This window comes from Molossus molossus, unplaced genomic scaffold, assembly GCF_014108415.1.
Source record: "Molossus molossus isolate mMolMol1 unplaced genomic scaffold, mMolMol1.p scaffold_m16_p_16, whole genome shotgun sequence".
Lineage (NCBI taxonomy): Eukaryota > Metazoa > Chordata > Mammalia > Chiroptera > Molossidae > Molossus > Molossus molossus.
The window spans coordinates 8,330,640-8,356,768 of record NW_023425351.1 but is presented as its reverse complement, the minus strand read 5'-3'; the positions used below and the strand labels follow the sequence as shown (position 1 = coordinate 8,356,768).

The window sequence follows — 26,129 nt, the reverse complement described above, 5'->3', positions numbered from 1 at the left end:
TCCTCAGGTGAGGATTAAAAAAAAAATAACATAGCCCTGGCCGGTTTGGCTCAGCGGTTAGAGCGTCGACCTGTGGTCCTGAGAGACCCGGGTTCAGTTCCCGCTAAGGGCACGTACCTCGGTTGCAGTTTGTCCCCGGCCCTGGTCGGTTGTGCGGGTGGCAGCCACTCGATGTGTTCCTTTCGCATCGATGTTTCTCTCTCTCTCTCTCTCTGTTCCTCTCTCTCCCTCCCACTCTACCTGAACAAAAAATGGGAAAATGTCCTCGGGTGAGGATAAAAAAAACAAACAAAAACATAAATACATACACAGGAAAAAAGACATGCATGACTATAAAAAGGGCTCATAGATCCAAGAGATATAGATAGCAGCTAATGTACACAGTGCAACTTTTGTCAAGCCACATCTCTTTCTTGTGTTTTTTCCCTCTTCACAGCATTAGTGATTGGTTGAAATAAAACCAAAATGCCCTAGCCTTGAATTTGAAAATATAGTTTACCGAGCTTTATATTTTTGAAAATCTTAGCTGCTATAACCTTTTATTATTTTTTCTTTATTGATTTTAGAGAGAGAGGAAGGGAGAGGGAGAGGGAGAGGGAGAGAGAGATAGAAACATCAATGAGCGAGAACATCAATTGGCCACTGGGGATTGGGCCCACAACCTGGGCATGTCATGACCTGGGATCGAACTGGCGACCTGTTGGTGCATGGGTCCACGTTCAGCCAGTGAGCCACATTGGCCGGGCTGCTATAACCTTTTAAATGTTAGCATTGACAATAATTGATCCATTAATCTTAGAACTATTTTTCCAAAACGCTATATAGAAAGATGCAAAGCTTAACAGTAACTAGGTTTATCACTTCCATGGCACTTTCCTAAAGAGAAGTATTGATTATACATCGTTTACTTTGTAGTTTTGGATGCTCATCAAGGTCACCTGACTGAATTGGTTATGAAAAGGAGGCAATAAAGTTCAACACCTTTAGAATTAATCTGCCCTGCCCTGCCCTACCTTTGGTTCCGCAAGTGAGGCCTGCTTCAGGCCTGACTCCTGTACCCTGTTTGGTTACTGGGGAGCAGGTGGTGGGAGGGAGGTTAGGCATGGGCGGTGGAGGGGGCTTGGGTGTGCAGAAGGGCCAGTCTAGCTGGCGCCACTGCCACCTCTGTTGGAGACTTATGAGGCTTCTGCGTCTTGCTCTCAGAGCAATGGGACTTCTTATGCAAGGTGGCTGGGTCATGTTTATTGTGGGGCGCTACTGGGGTTAGTGCTTTTGGAAGCTGCCAGGAACAGTGAAGTCTGGAATGAGGGGGGATTTTTAAGCAGAAATTCTTTTATACTTCTGGAAAGCCCACTACTAAACCAAGGGGGAATATCCCATGTGTGCCTTTCAAACCTTACAAGTGAATCTTCCAAAAGAAACCTATCTACAACTCCAGTTTCCCCAGTCTCAAAAAATGTGACCTGTCACCACCTTGAAACCCATAGCAACATCTAAAATGACAACCCCAGGGGTCTCAACAAATAAGACTTCCACCACCTAAAGTCTACACCAAAAATAAGAAGTGTTTCACAAAACACATCCCAGATGTCAACATCCATGATGACCATAACCCACAATAGTTAAGTGACATCTCTTTATCAGTAACAATCACAGCATCTATACATTTTAAAGAAAATAAAGGATCAAAATGTGATACTGGCAGCTCTGTTTGGTTGTATTGCATGAACTCTGGGAATTTTATCCTTTACATTGGATACAAAATATATTATTCAAGAAGAAGCATCCTGTAGAACCAATGATGAACATGATCCCAGGACCAATGGGAAGAAGATTGATACAACCCTATCAATTTGTTTAAGACAGTAGTCTCCATTTGAACTATTATAAACAGGCCATGCATATAATGTACAATATACTGTATAAATATGTTAAGCTTCCTCATGATTCCTAATGGTAAAAAGGATTTGGTTTGGGTTTTTAATGAATATTTAGAGCATACAGTTAATGCAGTAATTATATTCACTTTCAGAAAATACATGGTAAGACAAATCCTGTCCCATTTTCTTGTGGCATTGGTTACCATAGGGCCAGTAATTAGAAGACAACATTAAAAAGCATGATGGCATTTGGGCATGCAAATAAGGTGCTTGGCGCAGCACTCAGGATGTTGATTGTGTTTGTTGCTCACACAGAACTTCAGTGTTATTCACAGCTGGTTATATCCTAATTAGTAACGCCACACACCCAAAATTTTATGAGTAAACCAGGTCTTATGCATAAGTTTAGTTTGTCTTTTTAGAGAGCATCACTGTTTTATGTTTTAAAACTTAGTACTTGGTTTAGAAACAAAATGCACGCCACCCTCCCCCCTCCAGTCAAATAAAACCAGTAACAATACCTGGGCTTAGCCCTGTTAGAGAGCCACTGGAGAACCTGTATTTTTATTAATAACTTTTATGAGCTTTCAGTAGTTGATATAATTTTATTTTCCTCTGGTTAATTTCAGTAAATTGCAATGTTTAACATGATAATCTTTTAAAGACTTAGTTGTTAGTATTAATGAAGTTAGATTTTTGATACTGTGAGACTGTTGTCACCACTGGAAATAGCTTTATTTTATATTCAGCTATTAATTATATATGTAGTAAGTATTAAGCGATGTAGAGCTGCTTTTAATATCTAGAAGTGTTTGATGTAGTGTAAACACACCTAACTTAAAATAAACCCTTTTGATTTCCAGAACAACATTTAGAATTTTGTATAGTCAGAACAATAGAATAATCAACCAAAGGATAGTGGAGCTCCTCTCAAGTTACTAAACCTACAGGGTGAAAGCGCTGCATTTTTTTGTACTGTTGATTTTACTAAAAAATTTGGGGAAACATTTATATACCAAAATGTATTTTGGAATAAATTCTTACGAGGTGTTAAAACAGGAATTTTTAACACAGGAAATTTCCTGTTTCCTTATTTGGATATCACTAGTCCACTCTCCTTCCTCCCTTGCTGAAGAGGAGGCACTTGAAGATGTACTATGTTAATGGAGAGAAAATGCACAGTATTATAGGGAAACCAATATTAGCTGATATATTTTGGAGTGTTTTCAGTTCTACATTTTATATTCCTGCAGCAAAAAATAAGGGTCAAGTTTTGACAAGAGGTATTTAGTCATACTAAATAGATAGTATTTCCTTTATTTTTAATTGTAGTTTTCAATTACAGTTTACATTTATTACTATTTTATATTAGTTTCAGATGTACAGCGTGGTGATTAGACAGTCATATATTTTACAAAATGTTACCCATGTACTTCCAGTACTCACCTAGCAATGTACATGGTTATTGTGATATCACTGACTATATTCCCTATGCTGTACTTTACATCCCCGTGACTATTTCGTAAGTACCAATTTACCTTTTTCACCCAGTCCTTCGACCCCTGTCCCCTCTGGCAACCACCAGTTGGTTCTCTGTATCTATGAGTCTGTTTTAGTTTTGTTTGTTTATTTTGGTCTTTAGGTTCCAGATATAAATGAAATCTTATGGTATTCTTTTCTGATTGACTTATTTCACTTAGCATATTACTCTCTGGGTCCACCCATGCTGTGGCAAATGGTAAGACTTCATTATTTTTTATGTCTGAGTAATATTCCATTGTAGATATGTACCACAGGTTTTTAATTTAGTTTATTTTATATTGTTGACAGTATTACAGCTATCACCTATTTTCTCCCCACTGATGTCCTCCACTCAGCCTTTGCCCCACCCCAGGCCTTTACCACACTATTGCCTGTGTCTATGGGCTATACATATATGCATATATGTTTTTGGTTAATCTCTTCCTGTCCTCTCCATCACCCTCCCCTCTGAGATCTGTCAGTCTGTTCCATGCATCCATGCCTCTGGACCTATTTTGTCAGTTTACTTTGTTCATTAGCTTCCACATATAATTGAGATCATGTGATGTTTGTCTTTCTCTGACTGTCATATTTCACGTAGCATAGTGGTCTCTAGGTCCCTCCATGCTGTTGCAAAGGGTAAGGGATCCTCCTTTTTATAACCGAATAGCTTTCCGTTGTGTAAATATATCACAGCTTTTTTATCCATTCGTCTACTGGTGGGCACTTGGGCATTTTACAAATATTAGCTATTGTAAATACCAGTGTTGTGAACCTAAGGTTGCATATATTTCTGATTGGTGTTTTGGGATTCTTAGGATATATTCCCAGAAGTGGGATGGCTGGGTCAAAAGGCAGTTCTATTTTTAATATTTTGAGGAAACTCCATACTGTTTTCCACAGTGGCTGTACCAGTCTGCATTCCCACCAGCAGTGTACTAGAGTACCCTTTTCTCCATAGCCTCACCAGTTTGTTGATTTATTGATGTTAGCCATTCTGGTAGGTATGAGGTGATACCTCAATGTAGTTTTAATTTGAATCTCTCTGGTGATTAATGACATTGAGCATTTTTTCATGTCTATTGTTCATCTGTGTGTCCTCTTTGGAGAAGTATCTATTTAGGTCCTTGGCCCATTTTTTTATTTTTATTTTTATTTTTTTGCAGTTATCTTCAGATAGAGCGGGAGAGAGGGAGGAAGAGAGAGAGAAACATCAACGTGAGAGAGACACATCTATTGGTTGCCACCTGCACAACCCCAACTGGGACTGAGGACGAACCGCAACCGAGCTACATGCCCTTAGCCCGACTGGAACCTGGGACTCCCCAGTCTGCGGGCCAACGCTCTAAACGCTGAGCCACACCGGCCAGGACTGGCCCATTTTTAATTGGATTGTTTGTCATCCTTTTATTGAGTTGTATGAGTTCTTTATATATTTTGGAAATTAACTCCTTATCAGATGTGTCATTGGTGAATATGGTGTCCCATACAGTGGGCTCTCTTCATTTTGGTGATGTTTTCTTTTGCCGTGCAGAAGTTTTTTAGATTTATGTAGTCCCATTTGTTTATACTTTTTCTTCGTTTCTCTTGCCCTAGGAGATGTATCAGAAAAAATTCTGCTGTCTGAGATGTCCAAGGTTTTACTGCCTATGTTTTCTTCTTGAATTTTTATAGTCTCACAACTCTCATTTAAGTTTTTTATCCATTTTGGTGTAATTTGGTAGTCTAGTTTTATTTATTTTTTTGCACCTATCAGTCCAATTTTCCCAACACTATTTATTTATTTATCCTCACCTGAGGACATTTCCATTTTTTGTTCAGATAGAGTGGGAGGTAGAGAGAGGAAGAGAGAGAGACATTGATGTGAAAGGGACACATCTAGTGGCTACCACCCGCACGACTCAACCAGGGCCAGGGACAAACTGCAACTGAGGTACGTGCCCTTAGCGGGAACTGAACCCAGGTCTCTCTGGACCACAGGCTGAGCCAAACTGGCCAGGGCCCAACACCATTTATTGAAGAGACTATCTTTACTCCCTTGTATGCTCTTGCCTTCTTTGTCAAAAATTGACAATAAGGCGTGGGTTAATTTCTGGGGTCTCTGTTTAGTTCTATTGACCTATATGCCTGTTATTCTGCCAGTATCAGATTATTTTCATTACAGTGGCTTTGTAGTATAATTTGATAATTTGTATTGTGATCCCTCTAATTTTGCTCTTCTTTGTCAAGATTGCTGCAGTTATTCAGGGTTTTTTTTGGTTCCATATAAAATTTGGGAATACTTGTTCTAGATTTGTGAAATATGCTGATGGTATTATAATAGGAATTGCATTGAATCTGTCGATTGCTTTGGGTAGTATGGACATTTTAATGATGTATTCTTTCAATCCATGAACATGATATATGCTTTCATTTGTTTGTATCTTCCTCTCTTTGTCTTTTTGTTTTCCTATAGTTCCTGAGTAGAAGTTTTTTACTTTCTTTGTTAAGTTTATTCCTAGCTATCTTAATTTTTTTGTTGCAATGGTAAATTGGATTTTTGTCTTTTTAGTTTCTCTTTCTAAGAATTTGTTCTTGGTATATAAAATGTTCTTGGTATTTGGGTCCTCTATCTGTTTCTTGATAAGTCTGGCTAAAGGTTCATCATGTTGTTTACCTTTCCAAAAGAACCAGCTCTTGGTTTCATTGATCATTTGTAGTGTTTTTTTTTTTTTTAAGTCTCTGTGTCATTTATTTCCACTCTGATTTTTATTATTCCCTTCCTTCTACTTACTGTGGGCTTTTCTTTTTCTCTGATTTATTAAGTTGTAGGGTTAGATCGTTTATTTGAACTTTTTTTTGTTTGTTTGTTTCTTGGGGTAGGCATGTAGTGCTATGAACTTTCCTCTGAGGACTTGCTTTCTCTGTGTCCTGTAGACTTTGGGTTGTTGTGTGTTTATTTTCATGTTTCCAGGAAGTTCTTATTTCTACCTTGATCTCATTGGTAACCCATTCATTGTTTATATGATATTTAGCCTTTATGTGTTTGAATATTTTTGAGTTTTTAATGTAGTTGATTTGTAGTTTCATGCCATTGTTATCTGAGAAGATGCTTGATATGATCTCAGTCTTCTTGAGATTTTAAGACTTATTTTGTGTCCTATCATGTTGTCTTCTTCTTCTTCTTTTTTTTATCCTCACCCAAGGACATTTTTCCATTTTTTGTTCAGATAGAGTGGGAGGGAGAGGGGGAGAGAAAAAGAGAGAGAGGGAGGGAGAAAGGGAAGGAGAAAGAGAGAAACATTGATGTGAAAGGGACACATCAAGTGGTTGCCACCTGCACAACCCAACCGGGGCCGGGGACAATCTGCAACTGAAGTACTTGCCCTTAGCAGGAACCGAACCTGGTCTCTTTGGACTGAAGGCCGATGCTCTAACCGCTGAGCCACACTGGCCCAGGGCTGTTGTCTATCTTTGAGAAAGTTTTGTGTGCACTTGAGAAGAATGTATGTTCTGCAGCTTTGGGATGAAATGGTCTGTAAATATAAATAAAATTCATTGGATTTTGTGTCATTTATGGTTGCTTTTTCCTTGTTGATTTTTTTTTTGTCTGGAATATCTATCCAGTGATGTCAGTGGGGTTGTAAAGTCCCAGAGTTTGTCTGTATTGCTGTTGATCTCTCCCTTAAAGTCCTCCAGGAGTTTTTAAAAAATATATTTCAGTGCTTCTGTATTTGATGCATATATGTTCACCAGAGTTATATCCTTTGATTGGCTTGATCCTTTTAGTAGTATATAGAGACCTTTGTCTCTTGTTTTGGCCTTTATTTTGAAGTCTATTTTGTCAGATATAAGTATTGACCCCTGGCTTTTTTTGTTTGTTTGTTACCATTTGCATGGAAAATTTTTTTTCCATTTCTTCACTTTCATCTCATGTGGGTCTTTTGTAGACAGCATATATGGGTCATGTTATCCATTCAGCTACTCTCTGTCTTTTGATTCAGGCATTTAGTCCATTTACATTTAAGGTTATTATTGATAGGTACTTATTTATTGCCAGTTTTATTCTATGCCTATGTTCCTCTCTATTTCTTCTTTTTACATCAGTTCTTTGAGCAGTTCTTGCATTGCTCGTTTGGTATAATAAAGTCCTTTAGCCTTTTAATATTTTGTGTAGGAAGCTCTTTATTTCACCTACAATTTTGAATGATAGCCTCTCTGGATAGAGTAGTCTTGATTTCATATCCTTGCTTTTCATTACTTTGAATACTTCATGCCATTGCCTTGTGGCTTTTAGTGTTCCTGTTGAAAAATCAACTGACAGCCTTATGGGAGCTCCCTTGTTGGTTAATGACTGTGTCTCTCTTGGTGCTCCTAAAATTCTTAATTTGTCTTTAAGGTTTGCCATTTTTATTATGGTGTGGCTTGCTGTGGGTCTCTTTGTGTTCATTTTTTCATCCTTACCCGAGGACATTTTTCCATTTTTTTTCAGATAGAATGGGAGGGAGAGAGAGAAACATTAACGTGAAAGGGACACATCGAGTGGCTGCCACCCGCATGACCAACCAGGGCCGGGGACAAACTGCAACCGAGGTATGTGCCCCTAGTGGGAACCGAATCCAGGTCTCTCTGGACTGCAGGCTGATGCTCTAACTGCTGAGCCAAACCGGCCAGGGCTCTTTGTGTTCATTTTGATTGGGACTCTTTTTGCTTATTCCTTCAAGTTAGGGAAGTTTTCTGTCAATATTTTTTCAAACAGGTTCTCTGTTCCTTTCTCTGATTCTTCCCTCTCTGGTACCCTTGTGATGCAGATGTTTTTCCGTTTTATGGTGTCCCACAGTTTCCTTAAACTGTCCTCATTGCTTATTAATCATTTAAAATTTTTGCTGCTCTGAGTGTTTGTTCTCTGTTTTATCTTCTAATTCTCTGATTCATACTCAGCTTCTTCTAATCTACTGTTGATTCCTTCCTGGGCAGTCTTTATTTCAGCTATGTCGGTCTTCATTTCTGATTGTTTTCGGTCCATTGTTTTCTATATTATTTTTCATTGTGATGTAGTTCCCACTAAGTTCCTTGTATTTCTCATTATGTTCCTTGTAGTTTTCACTAAGTTTGTGCATCCTATAACCATTTCTTTGAATTCTCTATCTGATAAATTGCTTGCCTCCATTTCATTTAGCTCTTTTTCTGGAGATTACTCCTCTTCTTTCATTTGGGGCCTGTTCCTTTGTTTCTCCATTTTTGTTCTTTCTTTGTGTTTGTTTCTGTGTGTTGGATAAGACTGCTATGCCTCCCAGTCTTGCTGGGGTGGCTTTCTTGTGGGACCCAATGGTGTAGTTTTCTTGATTACCTTAGCTGTTTGCTCTAGGAATGTCTCTTGGTGTGGATTATGTGGGCCCTCCTGTTGAATTTTGATCTTGATTGCTGTTGCCTCGTTTGTTGGTGGGCTCTGCCCTCAACCACCATCACTTATGCCAACTGTTACACAGGTGCTGACAGAAGAAAACAAGACCAAACCAAAACTACAGGAAAAACAACAAAACTCCAAAACTACATCAATAAAAACAACCACTACCACAACAAAAAGACTGAAAGAAAAAAAAAAAAAGAATACTAAAGGACATGAGGCCAAATAATTAGAGAAGAATAAAAAGAAATGAAGAGAACATGAAAGAAAAGAAGGAAGAGACAAGAAGTAGAAGTATAAAGGATAAAAGAAAAAAATAAATGAAATAATTATTGTGAAAAGTAATAAATAATGAATAAAGTAAAATATAGAATAGGAAGAGAAAAACAAGAAAAGAAGAGAAAGAAAAAATAAAAAAAGTAAAGAGAAAGAGAAAGAATAGACTAAAAGGAATGTGGTGGTTGCCAGAGAGAAGGTGGTGGAGTGGGTAGTGAAGGGGGCCTAATAAATGGTGATAGAAGATGAGCTGACTTTGGGTGGTGGATTTCCTATAACAGAAACCTACACCTGAAACCTATGTGATCATATTAACCAATGTCACCCCAATACATTTAATTAATATAAATAGATAAATACATTTTAAAAAGAAATATGGAAGAAAAATGATAACGATTTAAAAAACAAAAACAAAATAGACCTTTGGATCTACTATTTTTGGAACTCCCTGGATTTTGCTTTGATATTGTTGTATCTTGCCCCTTGGCCTTCCAGCAAGTTCTCTGGTGCAGGCCAATGATATTTGCTGTCCCTGCCTGGCCCTTGGTAACCTAACTGAATCCCTGGATGGTGGATACACCTTGAATGTCCCTCTTTTGAGCTGCTTTCCCTTCCTCTATGCAACTGGTCTGGGGAAGGGGGCGGGTATCTGGGTCCTCATTAGGATGATTTAAACAGTCTCATATTTGGTGTGGTGCCCATAGCTTGTAGAAGGAGCAGGTGAACACCTCCTCTCCTTCCATTGCCTCAGCTCTTCCTGGGTCACTGGCACCCTCTTGTCTCCACCCCAAGCAGGAGGGGAGATATTAAAACTAAGACAAAAACCCAGCCCTGCTTGGCTCTCTAATCTTTCAGCACACCCAGCCCATGCTGGGCAGGGCTTCTGCCCAGGCTCTCACCAGGTCGGATGTTCGAGTTCCTGTGCTACCAGACCCAGCCAAATGAACACAGATTTCCAGCCAGGAGCTATTTCACAGGTGGAGAAAAGGGTGCCTCTTTTTCTCTTGAGGTGTGGAGGATCACTCCTCTTTCCTAGAGCACTCCAGCCCATGCTCTGTTCACCAAAAGTTCTTTTAGAAAATAATTGGACCCTTGGATTTACTGCTGGGTGAACTGGTCAGACACTTCTGCCAGTATAGAGGTTTGCTGGGGACCTCACCAGCAGACACAGATTGGGGTGAACTTCTCAGGCTGATGTAACAAAGCAGTTGCTTTTTACATGGGATAGTGCAATCTGCGCCTCCCATGTGGACCAAATCACTACAGATTCCCACTGCCGGACGGAACATGGACTTCCCTTTGCTTCTCAGTTGCTCTGGATTGGGGATTCTTGCTTGGGGCTAAGAACACCATGCTCCCAGGGGGCAGTGCCTGCACTGCTGCACCTTCCCTCTTGCTTCCCTGTCACGCTGCAAAGCTGCGTGAGTTGGCTTACCCACGGCATCACTCACTCTGCATTGTTTGTCCTTTCCCAGTGCTCCCCACTGATAGTATTTCAGGTGAGCTATTTTTCAGCTGGTGTTTCAAGTTGAACGTTCTGCAGTCCAGTCTGGTGCTGGGAGCAAGCGGAGGGAACTTCCTTAAATTGCAGCCATCTTGCCTTTCCTGTACCACAGCTTTCTTATCCAGCCATTTGTTGATGGGCACTTGGGTTGCTTCTGTATCTTGGCTATTGTAAATAATACTGCAATAAATATATTCTTTTCGATTAATATTTTGGGTTTCTTTGGATCAATTTCCCAAAGTGGAATTGCTGGATCCTAAGGCAGTTTCATATTTAATTTTTTTGAGGACCTTCCATACTGTTTTCCATACATGCTGCACTAATCTGCATTTCTCCCAACAGCACATGAGGGTTCCCATTTGTCCACATCCTTGCCAACAGCTGTTTGTTTGATTTATTGATGACAGCCATTCTGACAGGTGTGAGGTGTTATCTCATTGTAGTTTTATTTTATTTTTTTTTATCCTCACCTGAGGATATTTTTCCATATTTTGTACAGATAGAGTGGGAGGGAGAGAGAGGAAGGGAGAGAGAGAGAGAAACATCGACGTGAAGGGACACATCGAGTGGCTGCCACCCGCACGACCAACCAGGGCCGGGGACAAACTGCAACCGAGGTACGTGCCCTTAGCGGGAACCGAACCCGGGTCTCTCCGGACCGCAGGCCGACGCTCTAACCGCTGAGCCAAACCGGCCAGGGCTCATTGTAGTTTTAATTTGCATGTATCTGATTAATGATGTTGAGCATCTTTTCATATGCCTTTTGGCCATTTGTATGTCCTCTCTGGAGAAGTGTCTATTCAGGTTCTTTACTCATTTTTTTAATTGTATTGTTTATTTGGTATTTATGTGTATGAGTTCTTTATAAATTTTGGATATTTACCCCTTGTCAGATGTATCATTGGCAAATATCTTCTGCCACTTAGTAGGTTGTCTTTTCTTTGGCTGTGCAAAAACATTTTTAGTTTGATGTAGTCCCATTTTAAAATATTTTCTTTTGTTTCACTTGCCCAAGGAAGTATATCAGGAAAAATACTGCTAAGAGAAATGTCCAAGATTTACTGCCTAGGTTTTCTTTTAGGAGTTTTATGGTTTGAAGTCTTACATTTAAGTATTTAATCCATTTTGAGTTTATTCTCATGTATTGTATAAGAAAAGGGTGTAATTTTTTTTTTTTTTTTTGCATATATCTAATTTGTCCAACACCATTTATTGAACAGACTGTCTTTACCCTATTGCAAGTCCTGGTCTCTTTTGTCAGATATTAATTAACGATATAGGTATGGGTTCATTTCTGGCCTCTCTGTTCTGTACATTGATCTATGTGCTTGTTTTTAAGCCAATACTTTACTGTCTTGATTACTATAGCCTTCTAGTATAGTCTGATAACACATAGTGTGATACCTTCAACTTTGTTTTTTTTTCTCAAGGTTGCTGTGGCTCTTCGGAGTTCCATACCCATTAATTTTATTCTAGTTGCTTTTTGGTGGAATCTTTAGGGTTTTCTATGTATAATATCATGTCATCCAGAAATAATGACAGTTTTACTACTTCCTTTCCAATTTGGATGTATTTTATTTCTTATCTAAATGTTGTAGTTAGGGCTTCCAGTACTATGTTGAATAGGAGTGGTTAAAGTGAACATCCCTGTCTTCTTCCAGACCTTAAGGAAAAAACACTTTAGTTTTTCCATGTTGAGCATGAATTTAGCTGTGGGTTTATTATATAGATCCAATTTGGATCCCTTTTATTTTTTCTTTATGTCTAATTGTTATGGCCAAGACTTCCAGTACTATGTTAAATAAGAGTGGCGAAAGTGGACATCCCTATCTTGTTCCTGTTCTTAAGGGAAATGCTTTTAGTTTTTGCCAATTGAGTATGATGTTGGCTGTAGGTTTTTCATACATGGCCTTTATTATATTGAGATGTGATCCCTCTATTCCCACATTGCTGAGCATTTTTATCAGAAATGGGTGCTGGATTTTGTCGAAAGCTTTTTCAGCATCTGTTGATATGATCATATATGGTTTCTAGCTTTCATTTTGTTTATGTGGTATATCACAGTTATTGATTTACAAATATTGTACCAGTCTTGCATCCCTAGGATGAATCCCACTTGGTCACGGTGAATAATTTTTTTAATGTATTGTTGGATCCGATTTGCTAATATTTTGTTAAGGATTTTGGCATCTATATTCATCAGGGATATTAGCCTATAGTTTTCTTTCTTTGTAGTGTCTTTATCTGGTTTTGGAATTAGAACTATGCTGCCCTCATAAAACGAGTTTGGAAGGCTGCCTTCTTGAATTTTTTGGTATGGTTTGAGGAGAATGGGTGTTAGCTCTTCTTTGAATATTCAGTAAAACTCCCCACTATCTGGGCCCAGGCTTTTGTTTGCTGGGAGATTTTTTTTTTTTATCTTCACCTGAAGACATTGTTGCATTTATCTTCAGATAGAGTGGGAGGGAGGGAGGAAGGAAAAGAGAGAGAAACGTCGACTTGAGAGAGACACATCGAGTGCTTGCCACCCACATGACCCCAACTGGGGCTGGTGACAAACTGCAACAGAGGTACGTGCCCCTAGCTGGAACTGAATAGGGGACTCTCTGGTTCGAGGGCTGATACTCTAATAACCGCTGAGCCAAGCCGGCCAGGGCTGCTGGGAGATTCTTGATTACATCTTCAATTTCCTTAGTTGTTATTTGCCTCTTCAAGTTTTCTGACTCTTCCTTGTTCAGTTTTGGGAGACTGTGTCGTTGTAGGAATTTGTCCATTTTGCCTAGATTGTCCAATTTGTTGCTGTATAATTGTTCATAGTATTTGTTAATGCTCCTTTGTATTTCTGTGGTGTCAGTTGTTACTTCTCTTTTGTTTCTGATTTTATTTATTTGGGTTCTCTTTGTTTTTTGGTGACTCTAGCTAAGGATACATCAATCTTGTTTATCTTTTCAAAGAACCAGCTCTTAGTTTCATTAATATTTTGTATTGTATTTTTTTAGAGTCTGTTTTTGCCCTGATCTTTATTTTCTTCCTTTTCACATTAGTCTTAGTTTGTTGTTCTTTTTCTATTTCATTTAAGTGGTTCATTTTAGTGTTTTCTTGTTTCTTGAGGCAGGCCCGTATTGCTATGAATATCTGTCTTAGGACTGCTTTCTCTGTGTCCCATACATTTTGGGTTATTGTGTTTTTATTTTAATTTGTCTCAGGTATCTTCTGATTTTGTCCTTGATATCATTGCTAACCATTCATTGTTTAGTAACATGTTATTTAGCCTCCATGTGTTTGTATATTTTTCAGTCTTTTTTTCTAGATTTCTAGTTTCATACCATTGTCATCAGAGAAAATGCTTGATATGATTTCGGTGTTTAACACTTATTGAGGCTTGTTTTGTGATCTAATATGTTGTCTGTCCTGGAAAGTGTTCCATGTGACTATTCTCCTGCTTTGGGGTGAAATGCTTTGAAGACATCAACTAAATTTATCTGATCAATGTGTCTTTTTTTTTTTTAATTCTCACCCAAGCATATTTTTCTATTTATCTTCAGATAGAGTGGGAGGGAGGGAGAGAGAGAGAGAGAACAATCAGCGTGAGAGGGACACATCGACTATTTGCCTCCTGCATGACTGACCAGAGCTGGGGATGAACTGCAACCAACGTATGTGCCCTTGACTGGAATAGAACTCACAACTCCTTTTCTGTGGGCCGACACTGTAACTGCTGAGCCAAATTGGCCAGGGCTCGTTTTCTTTTTGCTGCTCTGATTGGGTGTTTTCTGCTATGTTGTCTTCTAAATTGCTGATTCAGTTCTTGGTTTCATCTAACCTGGTGTTGATTCCTTCTAGTGTATTCTTCATTTCAGACTGGTTCTTATGGTTTCTATGTCCTTTTTTATGCTTACTGTCTCTAAGTTCTCACTGACTTTATTCATTCTTTCTCTGGGTTCCTTAAGCATCCTTATAACCATTGGTTTGCACTCTGTATCTGGTAGGTTGCTTATCTCCATTTCATTTAGTTCTTTTTCTAAAGATTTCTCCCGTTCTTTCATTTGAAGAATATTTCTTTGTTTCTCCATTTTGACTACCTGTCTGTTCTTGTTTCAGTGTATTAGGTACATCTATCTCCCAGTCTTGGTAAGGTTGCCTTATGTAGTAGCTGACTTGTGGGGCTCATTAGCACAGTCTTTTTGATCACCTGAGGTGGGTGCTCCAGGAGTGTCTCTTGTGTGGATTTGTGAGTTCTTTTGTTGTAATTAAGTCTTATTTTATTTGTGAAGTTTATTACTTTAAAATTTTTTATTGATTTTTTTAAAAACACTTTTTCTTTATGGATTTTAGAGAGTAAGGGAGAGAGAGTAACATCGATGTGAGAGAGATATACATCGATTGGCTGCCTCCTGCATGTCCCCCACTGGGGACTGAGTCTGCAACCTAGTCATGTGTCTTGACCAGGAATTGAACCAGGACCTCTCAGTCCATGGGACGACAGTCAGTCAGTCCACTGAGCCACACTGGCCAGGTTCCAGTCTGCTGAGCCATCCGTTGACAGAGCCCAGGGTGAGTGTCTGTGAATGAGATTTTGTGCACCACTCCTCTATGAGGGGGCCTAGGGTTCCAGCAGACTCCCATTTCTTCCTGGTGGACAGAATCCCTGATTTTCACAACCATATGTTAAGTGGGCTCCTTTTCCTGGCTCTGATGCTCTTGGCTGGGGAGCCCAGCATAGTATTTAGACCTGTTGCTTCTCTCAGGTAACCTTTGCTGCTGAGCTATCCCTCTAGATTCTCAACCACTGCATGTGGGTGCAGAGTCAGCCCTTTTCTCTTCGCCCTTCGTACTAGTCTCGATGTGGCTGCTTCTGTAAAATCTTGGTCATAAGACTTCTGTTTAGCTAGTCCTCATTTGGTTATTCAGGTTGACTGTTTTATAATTTAGTTTTAATTCCAGTTTGATCCTGGGAGGAGGTATGTGTAACTTCTACCTACTGTGCCACCATCTTGGATCATCTGATAGTATTTTTCGCTTGGATTGGTCAAAGTAAATCACACCAGCTTTTAATAGTCTGAAAATGAGCTAAGTTGTCCTAATAAACATGCACCTACAATGAATAGATTAATAAGTAACATTTAATTATGTAACTTCTGCGATCAGTTTTTGGTTTACAGAGGATATATATCAAGAATTTTGAGGCCCTGGCCAGTTTGGCTCAGTGGTTAGTGTCAGCCTGTGGACCAGGGAGTCCCAGGTTCGATTCCGGCCAAGGACTTGTGCCTCGGTTTCATTTCATCCCTGGCCCCTGTTGGGGTCATGCGGGTGGCAACCAATCGAAGTGTCTCTCAATGTCGATGTTTCTCTCTTTCCCTCTCTCCCCTTCCCACTCTGTCTTAAGATAAATGTAAAAATATCCTCTGGTGAGGATTAAAAAAAAAGGAATTTTGATATATAAGGATAATTTCTATTTACTATATTATGGCCAATTGATGTGATGAATGGAGAGGGATAAAAATTATCTAAAATATACATGTGACAGGATGTATGTAACGTGTAGTGTGGGAAAATATGAAACGTGTTTACATTAGCTTGAAACAAGATGTGGGCTGATAGGTAAGTTGTATGTTACTAACTTAGCTCTACTGGTCTTTTAACTATATATCTTTGCAAAATATACTTGATATATTAAAGGGTCTTTTAAGTTTAAGTTTAGATTTAAGTTTTAGGTTTAAATTTACAGTATTACCCCCACAGTCTTGATATTTCAGTATATTAAATCACTCAGAATTTTGATAGGCCTGAAATTTTCTTGGGTACTTACTTACTTGTTTCTTTAGCTCCTTTCTGATAAAACCACTTGTAAAGTATTAAATGTCATTATATACCTTTAAAGTGTGCTTTGGGTTTGAAACAATTTAGTTATATCTTTTCTATGTGTATAAGTTGTATAATTTGTTATTTTTGAAATATCATTACTTCAATACAGTCAGTTTTTGTATGGTAGTTCTTTTGTTTTTGTTATGTACAAAAATTGAGGAAAATGGGGATGCAAACCAATATTTTGCTTTGGAGCACATTTCCTAAGCATAAGTTTATCCTTTTAATTATGTTTACTTAATCAGATGTTCAATTTGTTTGCATTCTTTGAGAATGGATTTACTTGGGTAATCCATAAAATCAATAATTCAAATACAGCTAAATGAGAGTTGACAGTATATTATAGTGATGATATTATACTTTTCAGAAAAAAAATTTTAAGCAAATAATTTTCTTTTTATTATAGTGATCTGCTTTTGATATTTCATTGCAACTGAGATCTGTTTTTAGAATAAAATTTTGTTCTCCATGAAAGAAAATTAGAATTATTCTTGGGGAATGACTTCATAATGTTAAGGGTAATCAAGCTTGTTCAAAATTACTTTAAAAAGTAATTCAGTAGCAATATGTTGTGAAGATCCTAACTATATAGCTATGGAAAAATAGCAGTTGTCTCAGTGTTATGTGAATAGAAACTTACAGCTTAGAGTGAAAATTTCCAGGGGTCATCCTACAGGATTTTACAAAAAGTTTTTATTCTCACACAATTTATATGGAGATAAGTAGAAGTTTCATGTAATTCTTAGTATGGACACTAAAGTGATCATTGACATGATTTATTGTTTCAGGTGGATTACCTTGTTTAATTTTCACAATGATTCTGTGAGGTAGGAACTCTTGTTATCTCACTTTTAGAGATGAGAAAACTGCTGAGGTCACATGTCAAGTTGGCAGTAGAACTGGGAGTTGGACCTGGGCAGTCTAACTCCTAGATCTGTGCTATGATGTGCTGCTTGTGTAGCTTGTAGTGCTATGTAACTTAAGGGTTAAAAGAGTGACTTTGGTCTAGAAACTGGCAGGTCACATAACTTCTTTAATTTTTTTTTTTAAATCCTCACCCGAGGATATTTTTCTATTTATCTTCAGATAGAGTGGGAGGTAGAGAGAGGGAGAGAAAGGGAGAGAGAGAGAAAAACATCCACGTGAGAGGGACACATTAACTGGTTGCCTCCTGCACCACCCGACCAGGGCTGGGGACGAACCGCAACCGAGGTATGTGCCCTTGGCCAGAATCAAACCCTAAACTCATTGGTCCACGGGCCAATGCTCTACCACTGAGCCAGACCAGCCAGGGCCACATAACTTCTTTAAACTTGAGTTTCTACAGCTGTAGAATGGATGCTTTTAGGATTCAATGGGATACTTTATTTAAAATAGCATACAATGTATGCTAAACAAATGGTTATTAATAATCACAGCTGTTACAGTAATGACCACTCTTGTTTATGTGATTTAAAACAGCTCCATATTTCTATGGCCCAAGATTTTCAAGCATTTTTTATGAAGCACGGTATATAAAGTGACTGGTGTTTCTCTTCTAAGTTATAGTACTTACTGGCTTTTGATTATATGTCTAGAAGGATTACTGTGAATTAGTAAGTGAAATAGATATTTTGGTTTTAGCAAGAGACAGAAGTTACACAAATGACAATTGCTTTAAAGAAGATAGCACTTTGCTTGTATGTGTGTGCATGAGAAAGAGAGTGTGTGAGTATGTAGTGCCACCAGAGCCAGAGAAAAGGTTCTGAGAGCATTTACCGAATTCTTTCAGGACTTGTGCAGTGGGGCTGGAGGATGTTTCATGTTAGATGCTGTTGTGAACAGAGAAAAACCCAGGGCCCCCTTTTTTTTTTGGAGAGGCCAGACCAGTAATCCTACGAAAGTTTATGATAAATTGTAAGAATCATGATTTTATTCCAGGTATTAGAAGTCAAAATGAAGGCAAAGACCAGGTTTAGTGAAAATGAGGGAGTAGGAAACTGAAGGGCTAGGAGAGTCTAGGTAGAGAGGAAGATATCTGTGTTAAGATTTTAGAAATAAATTAAGGAGTGAAGAAGTTAAAGGCTGGAGAAGTGGTGGTATGAGAAAGGTTTGTGGATTGTATAAAATTTGCCAGGGTTTGGGCAAAGATGTGAAGGGCACATACTAGGAAACTGATATATCCATAAGGAAATAATTATTTTAATCGTGTAACTCCCCAAGTGAGGGTTAATGATTATGTACTGGTGCTAACCTGAGAGATAGGACCCCATCGATTAGGGATAAGAGCAGGAAAGAGACTGACTGGGCACTGTGGGCGTGACTGCTTTAGCATTCTAGAAAATAGTACATTTTAGTACATTTTAAAAGATGCACATAATTCTATTCCTTATAAATCATTAGAGGGTATATGTTAACAAAATTGAACTTTTATGAACTTTCTGGTCATGTCCTTTTATTTGATGCAGGAAATTTATTTGGCTAGGACCCAAAATCTCAACTACTTCATAATGATTTCCTTATGATTAATTTATGTCAGTATGAAATTTATTACTTAGGAATTTATATACGTGTTCTGTACAGTTGTTAATATTTGGTACAGTGCTTTCTTTAGAATTTTCATTTTGAGAGGTTATTAGATTAAACATTTTGTGCAGCAGAATATATTTTTAGAGGCAGTTTTTTTTGGGGGAAATAATTTATAAAGGTTAATTTGGAAAATGCTGAGATTGAATATGTATAACTTTTATAATTGTGAGGTTTTTGCATTTACATTGACATTCTTTTATATAGGAGTTAAAGTTCCTCGTAATTTTCGCTTGTTGGAAGAACTTGAAGAAGGACAAAAAGGAGTAGGCGATGGGACGGTTAGCTGGGGCCTTGAAGATGATGAAGATATGACACTTACGAGGTGGACAGGCATGATTATTGGGCCACCAAGGGTCAGTGCTATAAATTATATTTTTTTCTATTTTGTTTTACTTTATAGTAAGCATTTTATTTTATAATAATGATATTAAAATAATTATGATAACTGTTAACTGAAACAATTACTCCCTTTTTATTTTGGATACATTTATTGATGCTTTCCTTGTGCATAGTATAATACTTGATTTTCTGAAGGACTGGGGGGAAAGATTGACATGGTCATTGCCAGCCAAGTGTTTGTAGTTTAGTAGAGAAGAAAAAATAAATACAAAAGACAGACTCTAAATATGGCAGAGAAAGTTCACTGCGGGACTTTAGAATATGTTTCTTCTAGCTGGAATAATTGAGGAAGGCTGAACAGTGGAGGAAGTTGCCTTTGGAATGAGCCTTAAAGAACTGACTGGTAGGATTTCAGAAGGTGGTGATGGGGATGGAGAACATTCCAGATAGAGAGGAGAAAAGGTGAGGAAATGGAGGGGTTATTTGGGAAGAGCAAACAGTGTGTTTTGACATAACATATTACTAACCCACTATGTGTAACAATGATTTCTAAATTGGTTTCTGTTGAGTGCACATTGCTATTTGCTTTGTGATATTTGACTTACTATGAATGCTGTAGGCCTCAGTTTCTTCATCTATAACGTATATCGGAAAGTATGATTCTTGAATGTTTTCTAGCAATGTTGTGAACAGGCCCATTGTGTTTTATTTTTAGTTCTTTCTAAAGTTTGTGAAGTTTTATTTTTACTCAAAATTTTTTCAGATTGGGAAACTTTTTTCTGCATTGTGTTCCTTACTCGAAGGTCCCATTTATTGCACACCCTGCAGTGAGTCTTTGAAATATGTATTATTTAATGTTTGACTTGCTGGAAAAAAACACAAATTTGGAGATTTTTATTTTTTTCACTCTGGTTTTGTATACTGTTTGCTACCTTGTGATGAGAACACTTCAATAGTTTTCCAGTTGGGTAGAGTTTAGATTTCTTATGGATTATTACAAAAAAAAAAAAAAGGACCAGGTAATTAGCAATGTTAACTTCAAAGAATTAGTTACTGTATATTTTATATTTTCTGGTATTCTTTTGCAAAATTTGTATGTACTACTAAACTAACAAATGCCCCCATCCCCCTGCTCTGATTTTTCCATAAGGCTTTTGAAGAAGGAAATATATTGATGATTAGAATTTTAAAAAAATTTTTTCTTTATTGATTTTATTTTTATTTCTTTATTTTTTATCCTCACCCGAGGATATTTTTGCATTTATCTTCAGATAGAGCGGGAGGGAGAGGGGGAGGAAGAGAGAGAGAGAGAAACATTGATGTGAGAGAGACACATCGACTGGCTGCCTCCCACATGACCCCAACCAGGACCGTGGATGAACTGCAACTGAGGTACATGTCCTTAGCGGGAACCGAACCGGGGACTCCCTGGTCCGTGGGCTGACACTCTAACCACTGAGCCAAATCAGCCAGGGCAGTGATTAGAATTTTTACTGTGTTTTATAACTTGGTATTTATAATGAACACTTTGATTTTCACTGCCTGTGAACATTATTACCATAGTCTGTTTGGTAAAAAAAAAAGTGCTTATAACTTATGAACATTCTTATTTAACAAATAGTTTGAATATTGGACAGTCTGAACTTGGAGTATGAATTTCAAATTATTTAGATTTGTTAGTTTTTTTCAGCCACTACCTCCAGTAGACTTTAAACTTTAAGACTGTTTTGGAGCATATGTATAATTTCCTCAGCGATTTTTGTAGGCTGGTTCAAAGCACAGTTTTCAAATGTGGAAGAACAGCTCTGCCTGATCTCTTGCCCAGTTGTGGCCACCAATAGGACTCTCCAAGCTGGCTGCCTTGCATGGTGTCGCAGACCTTCAGGGAGCTCCCATGCCCAGGCTGTGCCCAGTGGGGGGCAGACACTGTACTAGCTTATGGGAGGGTAGAGCCTGCTCAGCAAGAGGGGCACATAGACCAGTGCTGCTGACTGCCAGGCCAGGCTTCTCTTCCACTGGGTCCTCTGCTTTCTGTGGGTGGTAGTATCCTCTCACTCTTGGGAAGAGGCAGGAGCGGGGACTACCTTGCAAGGGCACAGCTCTTCCCAAGCCAGACTATTCACCACACAATGATTTTCTGCCTTGCATCCTCTCTCAAGTTATCTCCCTCACTGAGGAGGCATATGGGACTGGGTGAAAGTGAGTGGTTCCAGCACTCATTCATTTGTCACTTAATAATACCTGCTGGGGTTGTTGTTTCATCTTAGTTGTTTTCTGTTTAGAAGGTGCCATATTTGGAGCAATGTTGTCCCCAGTTGTAGGTATCCACATTCAGCCAGGGTAATAGGAAAATTCTTATCTTAACATACTGTTACTTGATTAGCTTTTTTTTTTAATGGTACTGCTTAAGATTACTCTGTGTGTGTGTGTTATTCCATTATCTGGATTTATATGATTAGCAATTTTGTTTATTCATATGTCTGTGTGTAAAATTTTCTGGAGCAGTTTTTAGCGTTAGAGATTTAGTTACTTTTTCTTATATGTTTGTTTCTTTATGTGTAAATGGAGGTACTATGTCTTTCTTTAGAAGTTTTGAGAATTAAATGAATTAGTAATTAGATAATAGAGTAACTGTCGTACTTTCTGAATAATTATTAGTTCCTTTTACTACTGTCTTCTATTTTATTTTATTCCTTTGTTAGATAATAGAAAGATTTGGCTGTTAATTTAAAATTTAGAGGTGAAAAGAAAAATTAACCCAAGATGTTAAAAGTTAGTGTGATGTTTACTCTGAGCACTGAATTAGATCAATGGGCTAGCTTATAATTTTTAACTTTAAAAAAAATTTGAGGTATAATATACATATAGTAAAATGCATAGATCTTACTATGAGTTTTGATAAATGTACCTTGTTACCCATATGCTTACTGAGATAGAGAACAATTCCATCACCCCAGAAAGTTTTGTGTTCCTTCCCATCCCCCCATCCCCATCCCAACCCTAGTCACTACTTTGTGCACCAGAGAGTAGTTTTGACGGTTGTAGAGCTTTATGTGAGTGAAATCATGCAGTGTGTTCACTTACCAGTCTGCTTCTATTGACTCAGTATAATGTCTCAGACAGTCATCTGTATTGTTCCATGTAGCAGTAGTGTTTTTTTTACTGAGTAATATTTTACTTTAAGGATATACCATGGTATGTTTATCAGCTCTCCTGTTCATGGATATTTGGATTTTATCTGTTTTCTGGCTATTACAAATAAAGCTGCTAGAGCATTCTTTATATTTTTTTTTTTGTGAACATATGTTTATCTCCATTTCTCTTGCTTTAAATGCTTAGGTATGGAATTGCAAGCTCATAGGGTAGGTGTACGCTTACTTAACATTTATAAGAAAATACCACATTGTGTACAAAATGGTTATACTGCTTTCCACATCTAGCAGAGTATGAAAGTTCTGGTTGTTTCCACATACTTTGAGTATCTTTTTTGTTGTTGTTGCTAATCCTCACCTGAGGATATTTTTTCCATTGATTTTTTTTTTTTTTTTTAGAGAGCATTGAAGGGAGAAAGAGAGAGAGAGACTTTGATGTGAGAGAGACACATCTATTGGTTGGCTTCTATACGACTCTGACTGGGGCTGGGGACCGAACCTACAACTCAGGTATGTGCCCTTGACCAGGAATTGAACCCGAGACCCTTAGGTCCTCAGACCAATGCTCTAATGCTCTAACCACTAAGCCACTCCAGCAGGGCACTTTGAGTATCTTTAACATTATGAATTTCAGGGGAGCTATTATAATTATTGTTATTTTTAAAATGCAAGTTTTTTAGAGAGGCTAATGTGCATCTAGATTGGAGAACCACAGGCTAGATGATTTCCTTAGATTTGTCTGGTTTTAGTCCTTTTTATACATATCAAAAGTGCTGGTCATTTTATTAATATATTTGCCATTAAACTTCGATGAGTTTTATACAGCTGTTTCTTTTTTAAAATATTGAAATGTTTAATATATATACAAGATTGTTGCATCCATTTTAAACTATAGTAGTTGTATATCCCAGATCTGACCTCCACTTGGGAGTAACCTCTTACTTAAGGGAAAGGAAGCTGTGGATCAGTTTTGGTAAGTGAAATCTGTAGATGGATGGTTAGTTGCTCCCCACCCCTGCAAGGCTTATTGTAGAAACCAACAGGCATCACATTTGTCCCTTTTATTTAATTCTTATGTTTTTATTTTAATTGTATACAAGAAAGTTAACCAAGTGAGCAAATCATAAGGATAAAGAAGAGTTCAGTATAGGCATAAAAATAAGCCATGAATAATCTAGAATCATTAAGTCTGGTAGCTTTAAAATGGCCTTTTTATTGTATGGCTATATTAAACTTCTTTAAGAAACCCTATTTTAAATGATGTGGAAACATAAATTTTGCTTTTTTTTAATCTCTGAATTCAGATAATGGAATTTAACGAACCACAGAGTTAATGAAGTAGTAATATAAGTATGACTAATGAGGCATGAAATAATTATTTTCTTGCTGTAAGATGGTGTAATATAGTGTTGTTGTTTTTATGCTAGAAATTATTGATTGCCTTATAAGTGGGATAACCATATTATTTATTGTCCAACCAGATTCTTTTGAGATTGAAGAGAGAAGCATTATTAATATGAATACTGGAACAATAGGAATAAACACAATTTTCCTGGACAAATGGGAACTTTTATATGTGTGTGACACAGTCAAGTTGTCCCTCACCCCACAATGTAAACTTTTTAGTAAAACCTGAATTTAAGTGGTTTGCTTTTTCTTTTAATTTGCTATCGGCATTGTTTGTATTACAAAAAGTAAGCTTTGATCATTTTGATATGACTGTGTAGAATTATTTTATTAAGTCTCTACTTTTAATTATACTTGCTACAGTTTTTTTCTAATCATATAGATCAAAAACATTTGAATGTAGAAAAGTAAATCCTTGATCACATACACAGTAATAATTCAAATTGTACTTTTCCTCTTTATTAGCACTTGAATATTATTATTGTTTTTTTGCCTTTCAGACAAACTATGAAAACAGAATATATAGCCTGAAAGTAGAATGTGGACCTAAATACCCAGAAGCTCCTCCATCAGTTAGATTTGTAACCAAAATTAATATGAATGGAATAAATAATTCCAGTGGAATGGTAAGTTAAAGTAGTCATTTTATTCTTATATAACCTATAATATTATTTTCAGGAAAAAGTAAAAAAAAAAAAAGGTACCTTTGTTTAGATGAAAGTCTAAAGAAGTTTATCTTGTGTTGTTTTTCTTTTATAAATCAACCCATTTTTACAACCTTTATGTACCAGCCTATATAGATGTGATAGTAGCATTTCTCTTAGAGTTTTATTAATTGCTTCAGTAGTCATATTTCATTGAATCCTTATTTGGTGAAAAGATGACCATTATTATTTTTTTTAATATTATGTTTCTTTAGGGTTAAATTATATTTGGTGAAAGTAAAAGGATGAATATTATCAAGAGGAGGTTTTTTCTTTGAGGAACCAAGTATGTCTGTATTGGAACAAGCCGTTGTAGTTGAGCACTGTTGTTTATTTAAAGTGAATAAACCAAAATGACACACTCTACCTGTCACAAGAAAGTGGAAATAGTTGAATTTCTAATATAAGTAGATTGTTAGGTTCAGACTTTAAAGGTTAGGCTCTTGAGGTGCCATGTTGAGATCACACTTATATGCAAAATGCATGTTAGGAATCATAATAACAGAATAATAAAATTAACTTCATCCATTTTAGGAAATACAATGTTATCAATATTCTTAACTTCTGTGTGCTCCTCCTCATCCCATCCCTGTGTTCTCTTTTCTACCAATGGTAATTAACATCTTGAAATTTGTCTTTCATAGTTACTTATGTTTCTTTATAGGTTTACTGAATGTATCACCTATGTACACCTATTCTTGTTCCCACTTCCCTCCCTCCCTCCCTCCCTCCCTCCCTCCCTCCCTTCCTTCCTTCCTTCCTTCCTTCCTTCCTTCCTTCCTTCCTTCATCTCTCTCTCTCTCTCTCTCTCCTATCTATCAATATCTGTCTAAAATCATTAATTTATGATTTTACCTATACCTCTAATTCTATTCCAACACTACAGTGTTTATTACAGATTTCATTCTTCCTGTTTTTGTAATCCCTCCTCCAACAGTGAGAAACCTGGCTCTCATTATCCTTAATACAGGGTGGGGCAGAAGTAGGTTTACAGTTGTGAGTATGTGAAACACAAGAGTTTATTCTTGTTTTATGATTTATTATTGTATTATTTTTCATATGAACAATTGTAAACTTACTTTGCCACACCTTTATATTTACTTATATTTGCTCAGTTCTCCCTGTATGTAACCACACTTCTTCTGGCAACAGATGTAGCCCTGGACACACAACTGGCTCCTCACCCCCCACCCTCAGCCTAATATGCAGGTCCAGACGTGGGTGCCATATATGCTTGCACCTCCCTACTGGGCGTATTGGCCAAAAGCCTGACCCTGACAGGAGGAAGGTGCAACGGTCATGAGAAATCTCAGCTCTGGACATGCTGAGTCACTCCCAGACCTCCCTTCTGGTATGTACAAACTCAAAGCTGGGCCCAGAGAGTCCTCTCTGTTAGTCAGTCAGTCTTTGTAATTTTCCAGGAACATTTAGACCATTTACATTTAATGTACAATAAGTATTGATACATTCAAATTCATTTACTTATTTAAATGATAATTTTATTTATTTATTTTTTTAATATGTTTT

The 26,129-nt window shown here is 37.5% G+C and overlaps 1 protein-coding gene across 6 annotated transcripts in view; it reads left to right on the top strand.

The window, feature by feature from the left end:
* The window catches only part of UBE2V2 (ubiquitin conjugating enzyme E2 V2), a 60,495-nt gene that overhangs the window by 16,379 nt on the left and 17,987 nt on the right, over positions 1-26,129 (top strand). For 4 of the 6 annotated variants that reach the window (XM_036264076.1, XM_036264075.1, XM_036264078.1 and 1 more), the window contains exons 2-3: positions 19,205-19,353; positions 24,399-24,524. In XM_036264076.1, coding sequence (XP_036119969.1) covers positions 19,205-19,353; positions 24,399-24,524 — 275 coding nt within the window. Of the gene's footprint in view, positions 1-17,220; positions 17,260-19,204; positions 19,354-19,677; positions 19,802-23,402; positions 23,465-24,398; positions 24,525-26,129 lie in introns of those variants that run through there. The other 2 variants (XM_036264077.1, XR_004959865.1) reach the window with 2 other exon arrangements.